Below are 22,398 nucleotides of genomic sequence, written 5' to 3' on the forward strand. Positions count from 1 at the left end.
GCTGACAAAGAGTCAGAGCTCTGTTGAGCCAACCATCCCTTTAACGTTAACTAGTAATGACTTCATGAACTTCTTCACAAATAAAATTTTTATCATTAGAGAAAAAATTACCAGTAATCATCCCACAGATGTAATATTATCTACAGCTACTCTTAGTACCATTGATGTTAAGTTAGACTCTTTTTCTCCAATTGATCTTTCTGAGTTAACTTCAATAATTACTTCCTCCAAACCATCAACGTGTCTTTTAGACCCCATTCCTACAAAACTGCTCAAAGAAGTCCTGCCATTGATTAATTCTTCGATCTTAAATATGATCAACCTATCTCTAATGGTCGGCTATGTACCACAGGCCTTCAAGCTGGCTGTGGTTAAACCTTTACTCAAAAAGCCATCTCTAGACCCAGCAGTCTTAGCTAATTATAGGCCAATCTCCAATCTTCCTTTCATATCAAAAATCCTTGAAAGAGTAGTTGTCAAACAGCTAACAGATCATCTGCAGAGGAATGGTTTATTTGAAGAGTTTCAGTCAGGTTTCAGAGCTCATCACAGCACAGAAACAGCTTTAGTGAAGGTTACAAATGATCTTCTTATGGCCTCTGACAGTGGACTCATCTCTGTGCTTGTCCTGCTAGACCTCAGTGCAGCGTTCGATACTGTCGACCATAATATCCTATTAGAGCGATTAGAACATGCTGTAGGTATTACAGGTACTGCACTGCAGTGGTTTGTATCATATCTATCTAATAGACTCCAATTTGTGCATGTAAATGGAGAGTCCTCTTCACACACTGAGGTTAATTATGGAGTTCCACAGGGTTCAGTGCTAGGACCAATTCTGTTTACATTATACATGCTTCCCTTAGGCAGCATCATTAGAAGACATAGCATACATTTTCACTGCTATGCAGATGACACCCAGCTCTATCTGTCCATGAAGCCAGATAACACACACCAATTAGTTAAACTGCAGGAATGTCTTAAAGACATAAAGACCTGGATGGCCGCTAACTTTCTGCTTCTTAATTCAGATAAAACTGAGGTTATTGTACTCGGCCCTGAAAATCTTAGAAATATGGTATCTAACCAGATTCATACTCTGGATGGCATTACCTTGGCCTCCAGTAACGCTGTGAGGAACCTTGGAGTCATTTTTGACCAGGACATGTCCTTCAACGCACATATTAAACAAATATGTAAGACTGCTTTCTTCCATTTGCACAACATCTCTAAAATTAGAAATATCCTGTCTCAGAGTGACGCTGAAAAACTAGTTCATGCATTTATTACTTCCAGGCTGGACTACTGTAATTCATTATTATCAGGATGTCCAAAAAACTCACTGAAAAGCCTTCAGCTAATCCAAAATGCTGCAGCAAGAGTACTGACAGGGACTAGAAGGAGAGAGCATATTTCTCCTGTTTTGGCTTCCCTTCATTGGCTTCCTGTTAAATCCAGAATTGAATTCAAAATCCTGCTCCTCACATACAAGGTCTTAAATAATCAGGCCCCATCTTATCTTAATGACCTTGTAGTACCATATCACCCTATTAGAGCACTTCGCTCTCGCTCTGCAGGCCTACTTGTTGTTCCTAGAGTATTTAAAAGCAGAATGGGAGGCAGAGCCTTCAGTTTTCAGGCCCCTCTTCTGTGGAACTAGCTTCCAGTTTGGATTCGGGAGACAGACACTATCTCTACTTTTAAGATTAGGCTTCAAACTTTCCTTTTTGCTAAAGCATATAGTTAGGGCTGGACCAGGTGACCCTGAATCCTCCCTTAGTTATGCTGCAATAGACGTAGGCTGCCGGGGGATTCCCATGATGCATTGAGTTTTTCCTTTCCAGTCACCTTTCTCACTCACTATGTATTAATAGACCTCTCTGCATTGAATCATATCTGTTATTAACCTCTGTCTCTCTTCCACAGCATGTCTTTTATCCTGTCTTCCTTCTCTCACCCCAACCGGTCGCAGCAGATGGCCGCCCCTCCCTAAGCCTGGTTCTGCCGGAGGTTTCTTCCTGTTAAAAGGGAGTTTTTCCTTCCCACTGTCGCCAAAGTGCTTGCTCATAGGGGGTCATATGATTGTTGGGTTTTTCTCTGTATCTATGAAGCGCCTTGAGGCGACTTTTGTTGTGATTTGGCGCTATATAAATAAAATTGAATTGAATTGAACTTGATTGCAGCTCTTGTTGCAAAGAGTGGCAAAACCAGTTATTAGGCTTAGGTGGCAATTGCTTTTTCACACAGGGCAGGTAGGTTTGGATATCTTTTTCTCCCCTCAGTTAATTAAAATCATAATTTAAAAACTGCATTTTCTATTTAAACTGGTTATCTTTGTGTGATTTTACAAGTTGTTTAAAATATAAGGGGTGACAGATATTCTGAAAACCTATGAAAAAAGGAAAGGGGCAAAAACTTTTTCACAGCATCGTAGATGACCCAGATGTTTCTCCAGCTGAAGAAAAGTTAATATATAGTTAGTGTTTTCTTGTCATTAAACCTCAAACACCATTTGTATCTACCAGTTCGTTCACCATCTTAAAAGTTTTAATTTTTGTTTAAATTCTATCTGCATTGCATGAGCAGATCTGTCATTTTCGGTCTGTTCTCTGCAGAAAATCCTCATTAACCATCTCCACGTCTCATTAGTTATAAGTTCATATCTTGGTTTCATTGATCTCATTTTTATTTCCCTAAAAACCTCTAAAAAATAAACTAAGCAAAATTAATGATGAATTTTGTTCCTCTGCTTTCTCCGTCTACTTTAACAGTTGACTTCAAACCTCATGTTTTCATTCACAGCCTTACTCCTGCATGCTCTTAACTATGGCAAGAACATTTTACATTTAGAAACTTGACTGATGCTTAGCTCTTGTCTGGCATTTCAGAGGACAAATCATTTAATTTATCAATATTATAGTTGATTTTTTAAATTTAGATAAAAAAAAAAAATCAAAGACACACATACAGTAATTTAAACACATAACTGCACTAACCGCCAGCCTCTGGGCCTTTGCTGAGCTTGTTCAAGTGGCTGGCCGGGTACTGGACAAAATCCAAGATGGACAGCAGAGTGCGCGTGAGGCGCAGCAACTCACTAAAGCTATAAAAACCAAAGTAAACCAGATTTCGAGCCAGGTTCACCACCTGAAAGAGAAATCAAACATGATCCATCATTAAAACAACCCAATAAAACCAGTAAATGAAAAAAAAAAAAAAAAACATGCCAAAGTTATGTCTGAAGTTTTGTTTATCCTACCTCCAATGTGAGTTCATTCTTAGCTTTTTCCTCAAAAGGATGAGCCTGGTTTAGCACATCCTTAAGATATTCTTCCACAAACTCCATAGTTGGAGCAAACTTCTTCTTCATTTCCTCCGTCGAGCTGTCAGTTGACTCATACTCAAACCTGTTGAAGCCATTAAAATCTACATGTAGTCACTCACAAATTATACTTGTAAACACATATAACCCAACATGTAGATGCTCACTCGTTAATGTTGATCTTGGAGGGGATCTCGGTCCAGAGGCGGGCATAGCGCACAGGAACCACGGACTCCTGTGGGTCACGATCCACATGCATATGCAACATGAGGCGGCAAAAGGAGGCTCTGAGGTTGTAGGGCAGGCAGTCGTCATACATGCACCGCAGGAGCAGATCCACAGATAGCTGACTGGAGATCTGGTTGATGGCTAGGTACTGTCGGTCCAGACACATTTTAGCAAACAGGTTTAACTGGTATCTGTGGAGTAGAAGAAGAAATTGTCAGAAAAAGGGGAAAATGGTTTCTGTGCACGCATTTGTGGAACTGGATGTTAAAGAGACCTGTAGTAGGTAATGATCTCGGCATCACACTTGTGGCTGGCCTTAGCATCCTGGGCCATGTGGCGGATGGATTTGCCATGAGGCTCCTTGTTGCTGTCGATCCAATAGAGCCAAACCTCCTCATCCTCCCCCTCTTCTTGTATCAGAGAGGACTCCAGGTTGCTGGTCTCTATGTTTGAGATTAGTCTTGAAAGGATAAAGGAGCGAGTGAGACATTAAGTAGTAGCTAGAAAAACTGCTCACTTGAAACACTGACGTAGAGCTGCTGCTGCTGAAAATATACATTTCACAAGAGGTAGATGCTCTGGAGGAAACGGCAGTCTCGCACGCTGTGCAAAGGCATCACATATTGGAAATTTTTTTTTTTTTTTTTTTTTTTTTAATGGTTCGGGACATTTTAAAATATAACAATCACCAGGTGTGACTCACTTGGTCTGGATGAGGATATCTGCATTGGAAGGATTCAGCATGAATTTACAGATAAGCTCTTGTGTGATGGGGATGGCCGTCTTGTTGGACACACAAAGATCAGACAAATAGTCCAGAAATCTGTGCAAAGCAGAGCAGACATGAAATGCCGAGGTTTGTTCAAATATATATTTACATTTAAGATTAAGCAGTATATATAAAAATAGAAGAAATATCGAGACTCGAGATATCAAGTAAGTAAGCAGCAGCTGGAAGATAGATTTGAACTAATTTTTTCCCTCCATGTAATTGTTCCCTGGGGTTGTCTAATATTTGGGAGGTCTGCTTGACTGACCTGGGTTCTCTGTTGCGCCTCAGCAGGTTGACAAAGGTCTCAATCTCTCTGGCTGTAATGTGTTTTTCCAGCAGCTTGCGGTTGTTGTGCACCAGTGCAGTGATCGTGTCTTCAGCCAGAATCTCATACCCAATCTGAGACTGCATGATTGTGAATTTTTTGGCTATATATTCCTGCATGAGGAAACAAACATGCGTTTAGGTGGTGGAATAAAAGTGTGTGTGTGTGTGTGTGTGTGTGTGTGTGTGTGTGTGTGTGTGTGTGTGACTCACCAAAGGATTGGGGGTTTTGTTAGGTCGTCTACAGACTATTGTTTTATTAAAATAAATAATAATAAATAAAAAACTGGATTTGCAATAAAATTAAAGAAGGGAAAGTTACATTTTGCTGTTTTGATCATCATAGCACAATTGTTGACCGAATGTTGCCATGCATTTGCGATTTTTCTTTTTGAGACCTACTACCTCGATTGGGACCATTAACACATCAGTTGGGGTCCCCAATAGATTTTTTTCAGACCATCTGGCAGAATCTATACTGGTTTCAGTCAAAAGCCACCTCTATCCTTAGCTACCTCACATCTTATTGACACTGTTAATGACCCTGATGACAACTCAATGAAAACTCAATATCAGCTTGTATGGAGGCCAGGGAACAACTTTCCTGGCCTGAAAATAAATAAATAAATCAACAAAGTGCCAGAGACTTTGTTGCTGAATGATTTTATGATTTTATTATTTTCCCCGCACTGGTTAGCTGATCAAACCCAATAACAGCAACTTATATACAGCATGACAACATACCTGGTTCTTGCGATAGTCCTGTTGGGAGTGGCGTAGGATCCTGTAGCACAGGCTGAACATATACTTGTAGTGAGCATAGCGCTGGTCTCCCAGTTCCTCCAACCTTAGCATTGGCCCGTCGCCACTATCTGTAAATGGAGCCTTCAGGATGCCAAATATCTAGACAAGCAAAAACCACAATGCACTGATAAAGAACTGAACATAAAATGTTTTTATTGTAATTTAGCTGTATCATTCGTTGCAGTAGACATTTGCACCGGGGCCTTTTTTAATACTTAGTACCAATCAGCACCTGTGTTTACATATTCCTGACCTGGGCAAGGATGTTTTGTTCCCGCATGAGTTTCTGCCGCTCCCGGTTGGGCGTGGATGTGACCACAGACAGAACGTCCTCTCCGTTGTTGGGAACCACACACACAAAGTAAACCAGGTCCTCCAAAAGCTTAGTCACAAACCTGAAATATGCATGAATGAAATATTACATCAGAACATGAAGTACGCACATCATCTGGTGTTACGTGTGTCGCGGTGATTGCTTTTCTATACCTCCTCTCATTTTGAGTAATACTGGCGTTGAGACACTTCTTCACAGTGGACTCCAAGACTTTGTTTGCATCGTTAGCAAAGTCCAAGTCTCTGACCTCTGACAGGGGAACAGACACAATGGCGAACGCTTCTTTGTCCTCTTTAGTAGAACAGGTGCCAATCTATTGTGCCAAAAAAACATGTTAAGTAATCTATCCAGGGTTAGTGCGAGTGTGTGAGTGTGGCCATATTCAGACCTTGAGCATAACTGGACGCTCCTCATCTGCATCAATGGGGACGTTGGTGCTGGTCACCCAGGTGTTGGTGCACAGGTGTCTAAGTCTTACATAGGAGTTTCTGAGGGAGGACAATTTATTCACAGCATGAATGTCAGTTAATTATTTATCTGTGGTAAAATAATTAAAAATGATCCATCCAGTAAGGTCAATTACCCTACATCCATTCTTAAATTGTTATTTTTAGCAGCAGCAAGACTTTAGGATACTGAAAGTCACAAATTCCCATTACGAAGCTAAAATTTCTGTTTTTTGACAGCTATTCCAACTTTTACTTCAATGGTTGGTGATTGATTTTTTTTTTACAAGTTACAGACATTAACCTAGAATGTGTTCCACTTATTGTGAACTGGAATAACCTTTAATAACGCTGTTTTACTCCATCCCCCATGAGTCACTATAATTATTACTAACAACAAAATTTAAGTAATCTCAAGAAAAATGGTCAGAAGTTAGAATTAGAAACGGAAGATTTTCTGACATGAACTACTGTGAGCCTCCTGTGGACAAAGTTAAAGCTGTGACCTATTTTCTTTAGCGTTGCCTCGCGTGGGAATAACTGACCTGGGCACGAGACAGTCGGCACGCTGCAGAGTGGTGGCATCCAGCTCAAACAGAGATGAAATGTCATTCCCATGAGGAACAGAAACCAAGGTGAAAGCAATCCTCTCTGCTGCTTGATTCTTCTTCTTCGAGTACACAATATCGGTCTCATTCTGAAGCGTACACACGCACATACACACACACAAAAACAAAGGAAGTAAACATTTGTGTGTGCAGTTTAAAAGCTTATCTGGCACAGGCAAGTTACTCGTCAGTCAGAGTCTGTTTCAACTATTAGACTCAACACAGCACAGCAAGCGCAGAGCCGATGCTGCTGAGTGCAACTCATTAATACACAGGTTAACGGGGTTATTGTGCAAATTATCCTCCTGAACCATTGCATCAAAATGCTTATTTTTGTTGCTCAAACGTCTAAAAGTCAAAAGAAAACTGACTGAAAAGCTAAACTTTTAGTGACTCAAATTGTTCACGTTTTTTTGGTTTGCTTGTTTTTTGGGTTAATGCTAGTTCCAGCTACTCAAGTAGATTCATGATTGCTTTTAAATACAGCATGTAATATTGCATACATACAGTGGAGTTGCACAGGAAAGAAAAACAGTTTTTTTATGACATTATACACAAAGTAATTAACAGGCTAACAGGCTCTGGATGGGACTGGTAACTCTCAAGTGTATTGAGTGACTTCATGTATGTAAATCACGATGTTCTCCAAAAGTTGATTTTGTTCATCTGGACGTAGCGTTTTGTGGGAGAAACATTTCGTCACTCATCCAAGTGACTTCTTCAGTCTCAGCTGACTGCAGGTTTCCCCAGTCTTATAAACAGTACATTTGCATAATGACTGAAACCAGCCCACTGAAGGAACAATGGGCTGGGAGGTCAGTTCCTTAATCTGAAGAAGTCACTTGGATGAGTGACGAAACGTTTCTCCCACAAAACGCTACGTCCAGATGAACAAAATCAACTTTTGGAGATTTACATACCTGGATGATTGAGCATGCATCAAATCACGATGTTATTTTTATCTTGCTTTCCTTCATTTTCCTATTTTTTCTACACTTCACTACCATTCAAAGTCATTATCTTTTACTACCACTTCTTTCAGTTGCTCCTTTTTTAGGGGTCGCCACAGTGGATCATTTGCCTCCATATCACAACATCTCTAGCATCCTCCTCTGTTACACCAACCCTCTGCATGTCCTCCTTCACTACATCCATGAACCTCCTCTTTTCCTCTTGCCTGGCAGCTCCATATTCATCTCAGCGTCACCTCTGTAACCAGACCCGTTCCTCCAAAATACTAATTTCTAATCCTCTTACTCCTGTTCATCACCAGAGAAAAAATCTTAGCATTTTTAAGTCTACTACCTCATGCTCAGCCTCCTGTCTCTTTGTTAGTGTCACATCTCTAAGTCATACATCATAGCAGGTCTCACTATATGTTGTAAACCTTCCCTTTCACTCTTGCTGCTATCCTTCTGTCACAAATCTCCCTGTACACTTATTTCCACCTTTTCACCCTCCTCCGCACCCTCTTCTTCCCCTCTCGTGTTCACTGTAATTCCAGGAATTTAAACTAATCCACCTTCACTACTTCCACTCCTCAAATCTTTATCATTCCCTTATCTTCCCCCATCTCATTCGCACCCATGTGTTTCATTCCTCTTCTCTCCAGGGCATACCTCCACCTGCTTCCTATTCCGACTGCAGCTCACGTCCTCTGCAAACATAGTTCACTGGGAACTTAAACTAAACGAAAACCTAAAGTGCGAGTGCAAAAAGGTAGTCTGGTTTTGTGAAAATAGCGATGAGAAAAAACAAATCAATGACAGTAATTCAGATTATTTCAATTAAAAAAAACTTGTTTTTTCTGTAGCTGCACTCAAAAAACTTCGGATTACAAGATTAAACAGAATGTTTGATTCAAGCGTTTTGTTGACTCTACAATTTTTCCACCCATGTAAACACTTTTGATTGATCTGATAAACAGTTTAGCACTGAAGGCAGTAAAAAACTTTTTGTTGTTCTCCTCATGTGCAATCTAGCAAATCTAGCAACATCCCAAGGCAATAATTCAAATTGTACTCTCATACCCAATGGAAAAAAGATCCAGTACATCCGGCTGCACAGTAAATATTCAGCCACGCTGAAATAAAATTGTAAATATGGAAAGTATTGGCTCTGCACTGACATACCTAGTGTCAAGTTGTTGTGTTTTCCCTGCATACACCTAAATACGACCTAATGTTGATTAATTGAGTACAAATTACACCGAAAACACAAAGAGCCAGGACTTCTCCATGTGTTGTGTCAGACACTGCAGTACTTAGGCTCCTAAAGAGCGCAGATACTGCAGATAATGGTGAGGGTTAATTTCTCCCACTGTTCTCTGCATGTCAATGGGAAGCTCCCCGGAGCTGCCTCCATGCCTCAGCTTCTCCATCCTCCCACTCTCCTCCTCCCCTCCTCCACCTCCCCCTCCGCTCTGCTAGTGACTCACCCCACCAGCTTAGCAGAGCCGAGTGGAGCAGAGCAGACAGCACGTCTGCCTCCCCTCCATCCCCTCTCGCAGGGCACCCCCACACACCCAGACGTTATGTAAGGAGCCCCCTGTGTGTCTGAAATTCAGCATGTGCATGAGAAAGTGTGCGAGACTGAGAGAGTTGGTGTGCATGCTCCTTGCATTGCCAGAATACAAATGTGCAAGCTCGCTAAGAGCTGAAAGAAATGTCTAGATATAGATTTGGAGTTTGGCAGAGTTTGTGTGTGTGCGAGAGAGAAAGAGAGAAAGGAACTGGTGGGATTGCATAACCAAATAATGGGGAGACAGAGAAGTTTGAAGTTACAATGCATTTACCTTAAAAACACAGTTTGAAGTTTCTCTCGTGTTAATTAACTCGTCTTATTTCAGTTGAATTTAGAAAAAAGAACAAGAATTAAACGTGCTCTAAAATTCATTAATACTGACAGTGCCTTAGTATTAAGAATATATAAGCAAACTCAAAGTAACCCACAGTCTGATGTCAAGGGGGTGTGATAATACATGTAAATCAGCTTGTTTACCTGATTCATATCTCCTTTGGTCTCCACAGTTTTGGGTATGAATTCAGGGTTTACCTGCAGAGAGAAGATGACCCGTCAGTGGCCTCAGATCTAGAAAGCTCTGATGACAGAGTCATTATCATCATCAACACCTAAAACAATCTATTGTTTTCTAACAGCAACGCACGGGTGATAGTGGGCATAACAATGGGAACACTGCCACCTACAGCACATCATCTAAAATCCTCTTCAGCTGTGCTCACTCAAAACTGAAAAGCAGGTGCAGTCAGCTTGAACAATAAACACCATATGATTATTAATGTCAGCTGATTTTTAAAAGCAGGTAACCAAAAAAAAAAAAAAAAAAAACCTCAGCTGCCAGGTAATTTCCAGTCGCCAGGTGTTTGAAGCGGAAGAGACTGTTCCACTGTCCAGCTCCGCTCCGACAGGGGTCATAGTGCACAACCTGACATAAGGACACAAAATAAGAAGCTTTAGTTTTTTTGTTTTTTTTTAATCAGAGATTAGCATGTTTTCAACAGTATCACTCCAAAGAATGTATTTCAGTGTCCAGCAGTTGAGAGGAGCTTTAATTATCTTGCTCACAGCTTGTATGTGAATTAGAGTACTGCACATATATTTAGACATATATCTGCACATTTAAAAAAGAAAAAAAAAAAGACAGCTGGTGTAAAAGCATTGAGATTAATTCACTGAATGTAACACCGTGCAGTTACATGACCTGGAAGATTATGAACTAAAAGTCACACTGGCATAAATGCCTTGATTTTAAAGCTTTTGGTACGCCAACATCATTTTGCACCGCAGTATCAGAATGAGTCAGAGTCAGCGTCATCTCTTACACACTGGCAAGAACACAAGAATATTCTGTTTTCCACAGACTGTTGCAACAACATGTCAGACACTGATACAGTAAGAGAAGTACATCCTGGCACAAACAGAGGGACAACAGGAACTTCAACTAACTGCAAGCTGATAAAGAGGAACATGCAGCACAACAGACGGGTTTATACAGAACTAAAGACGAGCACATATCTTACATAAAGGGGAAATAATGTCATAAAGTCATGATTAAATGATCTTTTTTCATGGCAATTTTAATATCTGCTTATCCAAATTGTGCTGAGCACAGTTTACAAGTCAGGATTTTACTCTGTTAAAGCCGTGCCTGGCAGATACTTAGAAGGAGATTCACATTTTATCCAAAAACTGCGCCCTGACCGCCAAGTTACCCCGGGGCTGAATTCACCAAACATACTACGGTCACATCTTCAGTCTGTTCTATGCTTTACCTCAATCTCCCACAGAGCCTTGGAGCTGGTAGCAGAGGTGGCAGACTGCCGCAGTGTGGTCCTGAGAAAAACGTACTGATGATCCTTGTACTTATCACAGGTTAGAAACTTCTCCTGCTCAGCATGAAACAACCTCACAACGTCTCCCTGACAGAGGACAGCAAACAAAAACATGAGTGCTACATAAAGAAAACTGCATGTTACACATTTTAAGACACAAATAATGAATGTGGTTCCATTAAAAATAATGGCTAACAAGAATATAAAGAAAGAGGGGAGGAGACGGGGGGAGGAAAAAAAAGAAGCATACTCCTTTTAGGACATCGTCCCTGTAGTCACTAAACTTCATGAACAAGGTGACTTTCCAGCTGGTGTTGCAGTTAACAGCATTGACCTATGGCATGCACACAAGTAGAAGACAATCGGATAAATAAGAGTCATCTGCCGAAATCACTATGATGATATAGTAATAATGTGACATCCTCCTTTTAATACCCCGGTGCTGATGAAAAACAATCCAAGTGCACTAGTCTCACCTCTTTGCAGCCAAGGTTATCCAAAAGCTCAATGTTACTGGCGTGAAGCGGCTGTCCGGCGTTCACTGGCATCAGCACCACTTTGTCTCCAACCACCACCTTGAAACCAATAGAACAGTCAAATTACAAAAAGAGACCCTGTTTGGTCAATTTCTTGCAGTTTTCCAAGAGCTTAACAGGAAAGTAAGAATGCATCCATGCAAAGGGTTTTTCAAACATCCCCATTTTTTTTTCTGGTCAAGGGTGCAGCAGCAAAACAGGCTGGGCTTCACTTGAGAGAGTGGTCGAGCCATTCACAGCAAACAGATTTATTTATACCATGGCCAGAGGATGTGAATGCAGCATTCAAAAGACATGAGGACTTAAAAGTGCACTTCCTTTTGCTTACTTAACACATGCTTTCTAGTCCATAAAATAGAAAGCTGTAACAGACTCTACACGGTCAACTGTTTCTCCTCTTAAGCATCCACACACAAGCACACTGTGGTATCAGAAACAGGTGGCCTGTGCTGTTCTGGAGTATTCGACAATATTTCAGCAGTGGCAAACAGTAGATAAAAAGCAAACCAGCTGACTAGATTTTTAATCTCCACCTGACAGTCTACATGCATTCGAAATGGTGTTGCATCCATGCTTTTCCACAGTATTTTGTGTCAGACCTAACACACGTACACACATCATGCACAATCAGAAGCAATACCTTTAACCATAGGATGCTAAAGCCAAAGGAGAAGGACAAAATCAGAAATGTTACTTGAACAGGACAAACAACGAACTGACAGTCTAGACAGAGGGAATGTCAAGTTTTTGTACAGTACTTCATGTCTACAACGAGCTGATGCCAAGGAGAGAGAAACCTACATTGTCTCCTTCGCTGCGGAGCTTCCAGAAGGGCTGAATATAGAACCAGGAGCCCTCATTTCCAGCCGGGTCCAAAGAAACCCGCATGGCATTCTTCTCAAGCAAAGCAGGGAGTCGCTTATTCACCGTCAGGTACTTATTACTCTTTATGTGCAGGAGCTGAGACAGAAAAATTGGGCAGTTTAGACACTGGCAGAGCAGTGGAGGAGGATGTATTCAGACCATTTATCTATCATTGTTAGGGGGGGGGGAAATGAGTGTGAAGAAAAAAGTCCTGCTTTGAAAATGTTCCCAAGTAAACGTAGGCAGGGATATGCAGTGAAATGGTCTCAAGGTTTGCATCATAGTTACACAGAGAAAATGCTTCTTATGTTCAACCAGCAGGTGACTAAAACAACATAAACACAACATAAAAAATGTATGTAAAAATTATTCATATGATTCAGAAGAAAAAAAAAAAAACGATAAAATGATAAAACCATGAAATATTTAACATTTTTGCTCAACAAATCTAAGTTATAATCTGAATAATCATCTGGCAAAATGTGTATACTGCAGGTGCAATTTCTGATGATGCTTCAGAGAACAGTGCTGCTTTAGGTCTGCCATCACGTCTTTTTGTCCTCCACCCTGCACACCACGCTGATATTAGATTCAACTAAAGAAAAGTGGACAAATGATGTGTTTTTGAGAGCCTGCAAGTAACAAGGTGCCTTCATAGGTCTCTGTGTGTTAACAATAAGCAAAAACATTCCTCTGAAAATGCTCAGGTACAAGGACTGGACTGAATGAGCCATCCGCTCATTTGTAGAACACACGAGCTACTCCACTATGTTATTTAATTTGACTTCATTTGGAGACATTTCCTGAATTCACTGAACAAACGAGGTTCTAAATTAGCCTGTGCTTTGAGTCAATACAGACAAATTGGTTATCCATAAGGCGAGTTAACTAGGTAAGGGAACAATGGCCGGTACCTTTCACAACAGCAGTTAAATGTGTGGTTTCCCAATCCAACCACGCAGGCAAGAGTTCAGCAATGAGTGAAATCAAATACCAGCATTGTTTTTTAGAAACCTGCCTGAGGTGTCAGGGGTTAGATGACAGTAACACAACACAAATAAAACAAAAGGTAGGCTCAGCACACAACAGAGTGTAACACCATAGTTTAAGAGATTATCTCTACCTGGATAACACTGCTGTACTTGACAACTTCTCCAAGAAGTTTCTTGTTCTCTGAATCGTTCTGCTTCTGCTCCAGTTCTGCTGCATGCTGCGTAACGAAGCAGACGACTGTTAAAAAGGTATTACATACACATCCTTCCTCATTCCACATTTTGTTTACAAACGGAAAGGTTGTCCACACAAGATCAACGACCAACCCTACGCTACCATTTTTTAAAAATATGCTGGATGGTCATAATAAACTGAAGTATGCTCTCTTAACCTCTCTGCTCTGCTTCGTGTGTCACTGGTCAAGCAGAGGAGACCCCCGCGGTGAATCAGAGAGCAACGGAAAGAAAATAGTTCAACTGACAGCAAAACACAGTAGAGGCTCTCACGCTGAGGTCTAAAGAAAAATTGTATTTTACAGTTAAATTAGTAAAGTGATGTTAAACTCAATAATGATGTTGGCTTACTCAAAACACATTGCGTCTTATCCTCACGTTGACAAATAAAGCTTAATAATTTAACACTCGGAGTCCAGATATCTGTACTAGATGGAAAAACTGGATTGGTGCATCCCTGATTTAAACTGTAATTAGGCATAAATTCATGCATAATTGCTTCCTGATTGTCATTTGAGCTCATGTGCCCAACGACGGTTCAGAGTACCCGGTCTTCTCGGCGTCCCTGGTTTGAGTTCTTGAAGGTACCCCTGCTGAGGGACTTCATTGCTTACATGGGCAACAACAGTGTGACCTAGAGGGCTGTGACTGGGAGGGGCGGCCTGTCCACTATAAACCCAATTAGTGTTTTCTGCTATAAACAGTCTGTCCACAGCAAACTCCATGTTCAAGAATAACGGGGTTTATAAGTGCACTTGGTACAAGGACATCCTAGGTCACACTCTGGTCAGGTTTTGTAATCATATCATTACATCTGTGGCCATGTTTCTTCTGTCTGTTCTCTGCTAATAGCCCCATTACAAACAGAAAGAAAACAACTGCATACAAGTTAAAAAGTTCTGTAGAACTTTTAAGGCTTTGAAATGCTCATAAAGTTAAAAATCCTCATACCTGTAACTTTTTAAAGAGTTCTCCTTGTGTGTTGTTGTTTCCTTGTTTCCCTTGTTTTGCCTTCCAGAACTGTTTCTGGGCTGAGTATCTGTTCATGGGACATACCTTGAAGAGGCAATCTGCAGAAGAGAAAAAAAAAAAGCAGTGAGGCTCACAGGACTCACCTGAGCCAGATAAAATGACAGTCAAGCCTCTACATGTAGAGCTTGAAGCCTTGAAGTCATTTCAACACATCAAAGCTTATTTGTAACCCATAATGCAGTCTCAGAAAAGTCCAAGTTCACGTGTGTGTGTGCGCATGTGTGTGTGTATGACCAGAAACCAGTGTGACCAGTAAAATCCTACACACCTCTGAACTTTTTGGGTGGGTTGTTCAGGTCTCCAGCTTCAGGCTGGACAACACACCTATCATCGACAAGCCTGTGGAGAAGGACAAACATGAAATTGCATCAACATGATTACTGTAGGTGTGTTATTACAGACTTAAACTCCTTTGGGAGCGTTTTATTAAGCAGTAAACCACTCACACATCCTTGCAAATAGAGATTTGCACAGCATGAACTGTCGCCTTATGGTATATCACACTCACATACAAATACATAAGGCAGAATCTCAAACTACAAATAATACCATGATTTGAAGAGACAGTTTATAGCACTCCATGGGAAGAAAAGCTTTACTGTCTCTCTTCTTCATCACATCCATTTAATCCAAGGCAGTCCCAGTATCTGGATGTGTTTCTGGGTGGGGTTCATCCACGTTGGCAGTGCTTTGATCTCTGCTTTCCTGACCAACATAGGTAATGTGGTGTTGTGCTGAGATAAAAGAACTAGAATAAACTGACGTCAACGTTTCTATGACTTTTACATGGGTCCGATTAAAACTGTAAAATAAATAGTGTCAGGATAATTTAAAATAAAGCTGTGAGACTGCACATTGAATTGGTCACGGAAGATCAGGCCTCCCTGTGAAGTCTTTTGTAGCTCATAAAGTGCACACTGAGCCACCTCCACCTGCGGAAACCGTGTGGTTTCTGTTCAGAGTGGATGAGGGGGCTTTCAATAGGTGTCATCCAGTTAACTGTCTTGTTCCCCCATATCCTCGCCTTTTATTTGCCACACACTAGACATGTTTCACTGAAAGGGTTAAGGGACACAGCAGGTCAGCAAAACTCGCCTTTCTGACACATCTGACGAGCACAGAGTTAAAGCTATGAAGTTGATGATGGCTGATAACTAAGGAAACAGAACCCAGTTCAGGTTGGAAAAAAAAGTATTAAGGAAAGAACAATTATAAGAATGCACATTCATCAACAGCCATTTAAAGCTATCTGATGCCATGAAGTGTATTCATTATGTACTATGGTGTCCTAAACTGGTTTAAATTGGTCCAGAAGCAGATCTTTGGCAGGCAAAAGCAGTGATCCCTTTTATTAAAAGTGTCCTTCTGCACACATCGTCTTTAAACTGTGAAATTTGGGCAACCTTTGTTAGCAGCCAGCACAGAGAGAGCTGAGACTGAAGGTGCTTGTAAAAACCTTAATGGCTAAGAGCCCATTATGGAATCGGTGGGAAAAAAGCAAGCAGCGACAGAAAAAGAGCATCATTAAATAATGAAGGCTTATAACATTTCAGTGATTGTGGAGTTACAGGTTTTTCTTTTATGACTAAAATGCAACTTTAAGTTCCAGCTGTGAATTTCTTTGCCTCTTGTTGTGTACATAAGGAAGGTTCAAGGTTCAAGCAGTCAGGAAGGTGTCTGGACGTGGCCGCGCCATCTAAGAGACTAAGGAAGAAGACTCTGATATCTGATCTTACCAAACTATTGAACTAGTTACTTTATCTAAAGCCGTATCCTGCCCATTGTTTGTTTTTATTTATAGTGCCTTAAAACTATAAAGTGAAATTCCATTTCTTGCTGGGCAAAGGCACCAGAACATTCTGCAGAAGCAAAACTGAGACATGTGGAGAAAAAGGCCCTTTTGAGGCAAGAAGAATTCATGTAAAGTAAGCCTGTAAGGGAAATTATCACACTACCAAAGATGGTTTTCTTGCAGTATTTGTAGCATGCATACAGCTTTCACTTTCCCTGAAGAGAAATGCTACCATTTTTTCTGCAGGCAATGACACCAGCTAATGAATTTCTAAAGACTCCATAATCATCCCATTCCATTTATCTCCTCTGCACCACATTTTGAGTTGCACAAGTGCATCCATTCATTCCGTCCGGTGGGGAGAAACATAATGCAATGCACAATTCCTCCAATTCATACAAAGCTGGCAGCTCTGCTTAAGAGAGCTGAGCCATTTCCCTTTTTAAGTCACGGTAGTCAATTAGTCAATCTACAGGCTGTGTATTGCTTCCTTCAACACTGTATCAAAGTTAAATCTAAATGAGAAACAATAGAGCCCAACAGGAAGAATTATCACAAGCCTAACTGGCTAAAGAGAAGGGCTCTCTGGGAAAGCTCATAAATAAGGAGGGCCGCAGAGAGCTGGGCGTTAGTACAAACAGAAAGACTCTGACAGTGCCTGACACTCTGTAACCAAGTTAAACATGAACCAAAAATAAATCTAGCAGGCTGGACACAGGGGAGCTAATTATAGCTATTGCCTGTGTTTAGTCGACTGAGAAAATAACACAGACAAAAAAAAGAAATAGAGAGCATGTAATGCAAAGCAGCAAGTCTATGTAACTGCTGTTAAATGTTTTAAAGAACAGCGATGGGCAACAGAACAATGACTCATCTGCAAGAAAAGTGGATGCATGTGAACAATTTCAACACGAATGCATGTTTCAACTTGCTGATACCACGGTAATCTAAATGAGTCACACACATACTGATTAAACAGACTCTTCCAATGAATTCACTTTTGGTAAAAAGGTATGAATGTGAAAATGTTTGGGTTTTTTTGCGTTGCATCTATGCATCAGTTTCTACTGTTAGTTGCAACAAACTTGACTGATTGTTACGACACATTAAAATATGGGAAATCTGCCAGTTAAACTGCAAGACTTAAAAGGTCAGGTTAGTGATGTCACTTGGAGGTTAGCCAGCTTTTGAGAGTTTGCAATGATAGGTGTGGAACTAACAGATTTGATGTTATTTTATGCAAACATGGACACGGTTGGGTAGATCAGGTTTAATTGCATTGACAGGGGTTGCAGCTCTGGGAGGATCTTGAAACTCTTTGCTTTACTTGCTGCTTCTCTCTGGGCCTGAGTGAGCTCTGGCACAGCAGCGTCCTTGATAAAATTCTCAGGGCACCAGTCAAACTACGTGAGCTATTGAAAGGCTGATAAGAATTTAATTATTTTCCCTTTGCAACAATAGCAGGCATGAACAATTGCTGCTGTGCACTTTTGCTTTTTTGAAATTTACAGCCTCTGTGTACCATGTAGGGTGCCGTCGCTTTGATTTGCATTACCACACGCCTTAACAGTTATGGGAGCTTTTCATTTAAAAGTAAAATATCGCAGCTTAGTTCACACCAGCAGATGATAAGTCAGGAAACAGCATTGCATTCAAGGGTTACACACAGTTCGGCTTCTATTTGCTCCAAAACTCTACGGATTATCTGAGCATCTGATGTGAGGTACCTGTTGGCAGGAACGACTTAAAGCAGGACAAAGGAGAGAGGACAAGAGTGGGGGAAAAGGAGAGAACATGGGTGGGGCAGAGCAATTCCTCAGGGCCAATCAGTGTTTCCACACTCGTTCAGCAAGCTCAGAGGCCAGAGTGTAACCCGGAACCATCGAGGCATTTCACCTTGCATTGAAGCTCTCAGCTCATGAGGGGCGACAACCAAATAAACTGTGTGTGCAGCTTCTTCTTTTTCTGCACTGCTTTGCAAAGAAAAGCTGTTTTATTTTCACCAAGTAAAACTGATAAGTAATCTACTGAGTGCAAGTGCTACAACATAGGAAGGAGTCAAAACCAATGGTTTCCTCATTTAAAAAAAATAATTCCTGAATATCATTAAAATGACACAGTAAACACCATATATGAGCACCTCCACAAACTTCACAGATCATTTCACTGAATTAACAATAAATGACAAGAGCAAACGGGGATCAGTGAAAAGGTTTTAAATATCCAATATGACTTTAGAACGTTTTTCTTCTTTTTAGCCCCCACATTCACCTTGCAGCCTCTCATGTTTATCTTGCAATCCACCAGATTCGTTTTCAGTCTGTATATGGACTGCAAAGAGATGACTTCAAAGCATGTGCAACATATAGAGCACACTTATTCCTTCACCTAAACAGGAAGAGTCTAGTCCTTTATTTAAGTGAACACTATAAATATTTGAACATCATCCAAATAAGAGGTAGCCTAGAGCTTCACTCGGTGTCAATTTATTTTGTTAGACGTGGTCTATTTAACAGGAGGAGTGGCATTCAGGGTCACTGGACATTTCTTATCTTAACGTCAAATGAATGAACAACTACTCTTCCCTCAATCTGGTCACCCTGACACCTCCTCGTGCCTCTCTCTGGGCCCCTGAACCATATGTTGGTGACCACACAAGAATCCGCTCGCAGCCTCTCGCGAAGCGTACCTGGGCAACACGCTGGTTTGCATTCCTGTTAGATTTGCGTAAACGTGAAGAATTTCCTGAGAAGGAGCGGTTTACGCGCCGATGGGCCTTGACCGCAGGTCGCACTTTAGGTTTTCACTTGTTGGATTTGCATAAAACATACATTTGAAGAAGTTCATGCCAGATGTAAAGTGAAAGCAGTTTTTAAGCGTGCATACGGGAGGGTTAAGCCATGGACTCTTGGGTGATTAGAAAGTGAGATAGAAAGGAGGAACGTACCCCAAAGTACTGATGAAGCCATTCACCGAGCCTTCCGCGTACAGAGACACAATGTCTCCAATGTGAAGAAAACTGGATCTGTGCTCTGGCATTTTCACCGAAGATATGTTTCACACTCGTTCTTGCTTTTCCATTTATGAACAAATCCACACGTTACAGCGCCTCCAGTTTGGCATCAGCCATCAGATTCGCCGTCATTCTTCCAGATCTGCCACTCGGCAAAGTCGATCGAGTAAGGTGAAAGCGCAAGAGGAAAAACAAGCAGGCTAGTTTGAGAAAAGCGCTGTGTTTTTGCACTTAATCAACTTCTTCCTGTATGTCAGAGAGACCCGCAGTCTTCACATCCACTCTTCAGGGGGAGGAGACTGCCGCTGTCACGGCTGTGAGCAAATTCCGTTCAATGACAAGTTTTTTGGTTTTTGCTCAGAGCAGGCGCACTGAAAACACAAGTCATTAAATGGCGTTTTACAAGGAAATGCACTTGCATAAGTGTGCGGAAAGACACCTGTAAACATGTATCATAGCAGACACGGGGGAAAGTAATTCAAATATATTAAAATTATAAACTGGGCACAAGCCATTAGTATGTTTGTGCAGCTGGACAAAGATCCCACATTATAAATCACAAACTATAAGACTGTCGGATCTACCCGTCATCTCTGTTATCTTGATCAAAACTATTCATTTCCGTGTAAATATTCATATTGGTCATATTCATATTGGCAAACTTCTGACTGCTCAGCACTGTAATGGACAAACATGGTACTGCACTCTTTTGTAACCTATAAAATTTTTGTGTGATTTCACAAAACTTCACAGTTTGACTCATTTGTGTTGAAGTATCTGCTCCTTCACTCATAAAGACTCGCATCTTCAGCAGCTTCTTGTTTTTACACTTTTTTTTTCAAATTAGCTTATAAAAGCCAAACGACAATGTCCTTTATTGTCATTGTACACGTACAACAAAATTGTTGCGTATAACTTTTGGTGGTAAAAGCAGCAAAAACTGCATTTATAAAAAGAGTGGGGGAGTAAAAATTACGACCCAGCTACTCCAAAAAATGCTACTGTGAGCTATTTTTTTTTTCTATCGAGCTACACTGGTATCAGTCAGCAGAAAAACCCTCCAGAGTGACAGATGGTAAAAAAAAAAAAAAAAAAAAATAGTAATTTATCCTAATTGAGCTTTTATGTTCACTAAAACAGAAGAAAGGAAAAAAAGGTCTGCAGATATTTTGAAAACCTGGTATGAAACTTGCTCATTTGTTTCTTCATTGTGACTGCGAGCTTCACAAGGTCAGAGCCATCTAAAAGATCACATTCAGAAGATTTCAGACATTTCTGCAGCTGTTCTCTCTAAAACAACCCAACTGTCACTAAACTGATTTAGATGGATCAACTGCACTGTAGATGAGAGAAGATATAGGCATGTAATTATGGGGTAAAGTACACTTTTAAAGCAGTTGTTCCCAAATTTTAAAAAACACTTTCTGGCTTGTGTCTTTTTACTTGTTATCAGTTCCATTGATTAGATGTTTCTCCTCCAAACTTTGAGGATAAAAATGTAAAATTACAAAATATTTAACCAAAAAAGACAAATATATATTTTTAAAAATCATATAAACTTGTGCTTGTTGTTCCTTTTTGTTCTCCCTTTCTTATGCCATAACTATTTACATTTGGTTAAGAACCACTGAACTAAACCACCATGGTGCTGTTAAAACATGGTTATGTATCAGTACTAATAACGTAATAACATACACAATTATGTCATTCACAACTCAAAAAGGATACATTACACTCGATCCATCCAGCTGTCCTAGAGTTAGAGTTAGAAATAATCCGTGCTTTTATTTTATTGAGAGTAACTTCTTACAATGACTAAAATTATTATGACCATAGTGTTAAATTAAATTTAATCAATTGCCCATTTTATTGGGAAAGTTAAATCAGCAGCAGGAAATCAGCTGCAGTGGAAGAGTGGCAGGAGCTCACGAGGAAGAAAAGTTGTGGCGCTTTCATGTACTACCCATTCTTTTACACCAGGGGGCGCGCAAGACCCAATCTTAAAGAGTTCCTCCGGAAACGTCACTCATGCAGCTCAGATGATTCGCCCTGCATCGCCCCGTAGTGTTCACTTCATTGAACCAACAGGTGATTCAACTGTTCCACTTTCTCTGTGTTAAATATAAACACCACCGACTGCTGTTTCATACTGGTTTCGATAACTGGTTCCTCATGGTGTTTCAGTGCAATACAAAGCTAACTAATAACTAAAATAATAATAGTAATAACACAAAAAAAATATGAAGATTATTTCTGAAACTAGAAGAAATGAGTGGGTTGCATAATGTTAGGCTCTTCGTAATTTGATGCTGGCACACAGACAGTGACAGGCTAACCCTAACCCCTAAACTGAATAAACATAATTGGGAGCAGCACTTTATGCTGACAAATTTTTATTCCACCGACTGGGGAAAAAAAATCCTGGACTTGTTTTTATCAAAAGCAGTGGTTTTAAAAATGTAGCATCATAAAAAACAAACTAAATTATATTTTAAATATTACACTATTTTAAATATACATAGACCTAAAACTAGTGTCTCTAATGGAAATTAATATGATATTAATTTCTGATGCTTGCTCACAATAATACATCCACAGTTGTGGTCTATATCCTTACACTTACCAAAAAGTTGAGGCATCGGAATGAACTGCGCATGTTACAGAGGTAGGTGGCAATAATTTAACATGAGGTGTACTAGTGAGGCAAACACTGACCGGGTGGCTTCGTGTAACTTGTGTGTGACA

The 22,398-nt window shown here is 40.5% G+C and overlaps 1 protein-coding gene across 3 annotated transcripts in view; it reads right to left on the reverse strand.

Moving 5' to 3' along the window:
• Positions 1–19,964, reverse strand: part of itpr2 (inositol 1,4,5-trisphosphate receptor, type 2) — a 61,751-nt gene extending 41,787 nt beyond the window's left edge. The window contains exons 1-21 of one of the 3 annotated variants that reach the window (XM_084933066.1): positions 19,588–19,964; positions 15,117–15,187; positions 14,768–14,886; positions 13,714–13,800; positions 12,528–12,686; positions 11,667–11,765; positions 11,441–11,524; positions 11,131–11,277; positions 10,188–10,283; positions 9,839–9,892; positions 6,776–6,927; positions 6,173–6,272; positions 5,937–6,097; positions 5,704–5,845; positions 5,391–5,549; positions 4,588–4,760; positions 4,254–4,373; positions 3,825–4,010; positions 3,490–3,741; positions 3,260–3,407; positions 2,997–3,147 (exon numbers count right to left, since the gene is read on the reverse strand). In XM_084933066.1, coding sequence (XP_084789192.1) covers positions 2,997–3,147; positions 3,260–3,407; positions 3,490–3,741; positions 3,825–4,010; positions 4,254–4,373; positions 4,588–4,760; positions 5,391–5,549; positions 5,704–5,845; positions 5,937–6,097; positions 6,173–6,272; positions 6,776–6,927; positions 9,839–9,892; positions 10,188–10,283; positions 11,131–11,277; positions 11,441–11,524; positions 11,667–11,765; positions 12,528–12,686; positions 13,714–13,800; positions 14,768–14,886; positions 15,117–15,187; positions 19,588–19,679 — 2,752 coding nt within the window. In that variant the 5' untranslated portion in view covers positions 19,680–19,964. Of the gene's footprint in view, positions 1–2,996; positions 3,148–3,259; positions 3,408–3,489; positions 3,742–3,824; positions 4,011–4,253; positions 4,374–4,587; positions 4,761–5,390; positions 5,550–5,703; positions 5,846–5,936; positions 6,098–6,172; positions 6,273–6,775; positions 6,928–9,838; positions 9,893–10,187; positions 10,284–11,130; positions 11,278–11,440; positions 11,525–11,666; positions 11,766–12,366; positions 12,383–12,527; positions 12,687–13,713; positions 13,801–14,767; positions 14,887–15,116; positions 15,188–19,587 lie in introns of those variants that run through there. The other 2 variants (XM_084933067.1, XM_084933068.1) reach the window with 2 other exon arrangements.
• Between the last annotated feature and the right edge of the window lie 2,434 nt (positions 19,965–22,398).

The sequence above is a fragment of the Perissodus microlepis genome, chromosome 7 (genome assembly GCF_051167445.1).
Source record: "Perissodus microlepis isolate ML-2025 ecotype Zambia chromosome 7, ASM5116744v1, whole genome shotgun sequence".
In the NCBI taxonomy this organism is placed as follows: Eukaryota; Metazoa; Chordata; class Actinopteri; order Cichliformes; family Cichlidae; genus Perissodus; species Perissodus microlepis.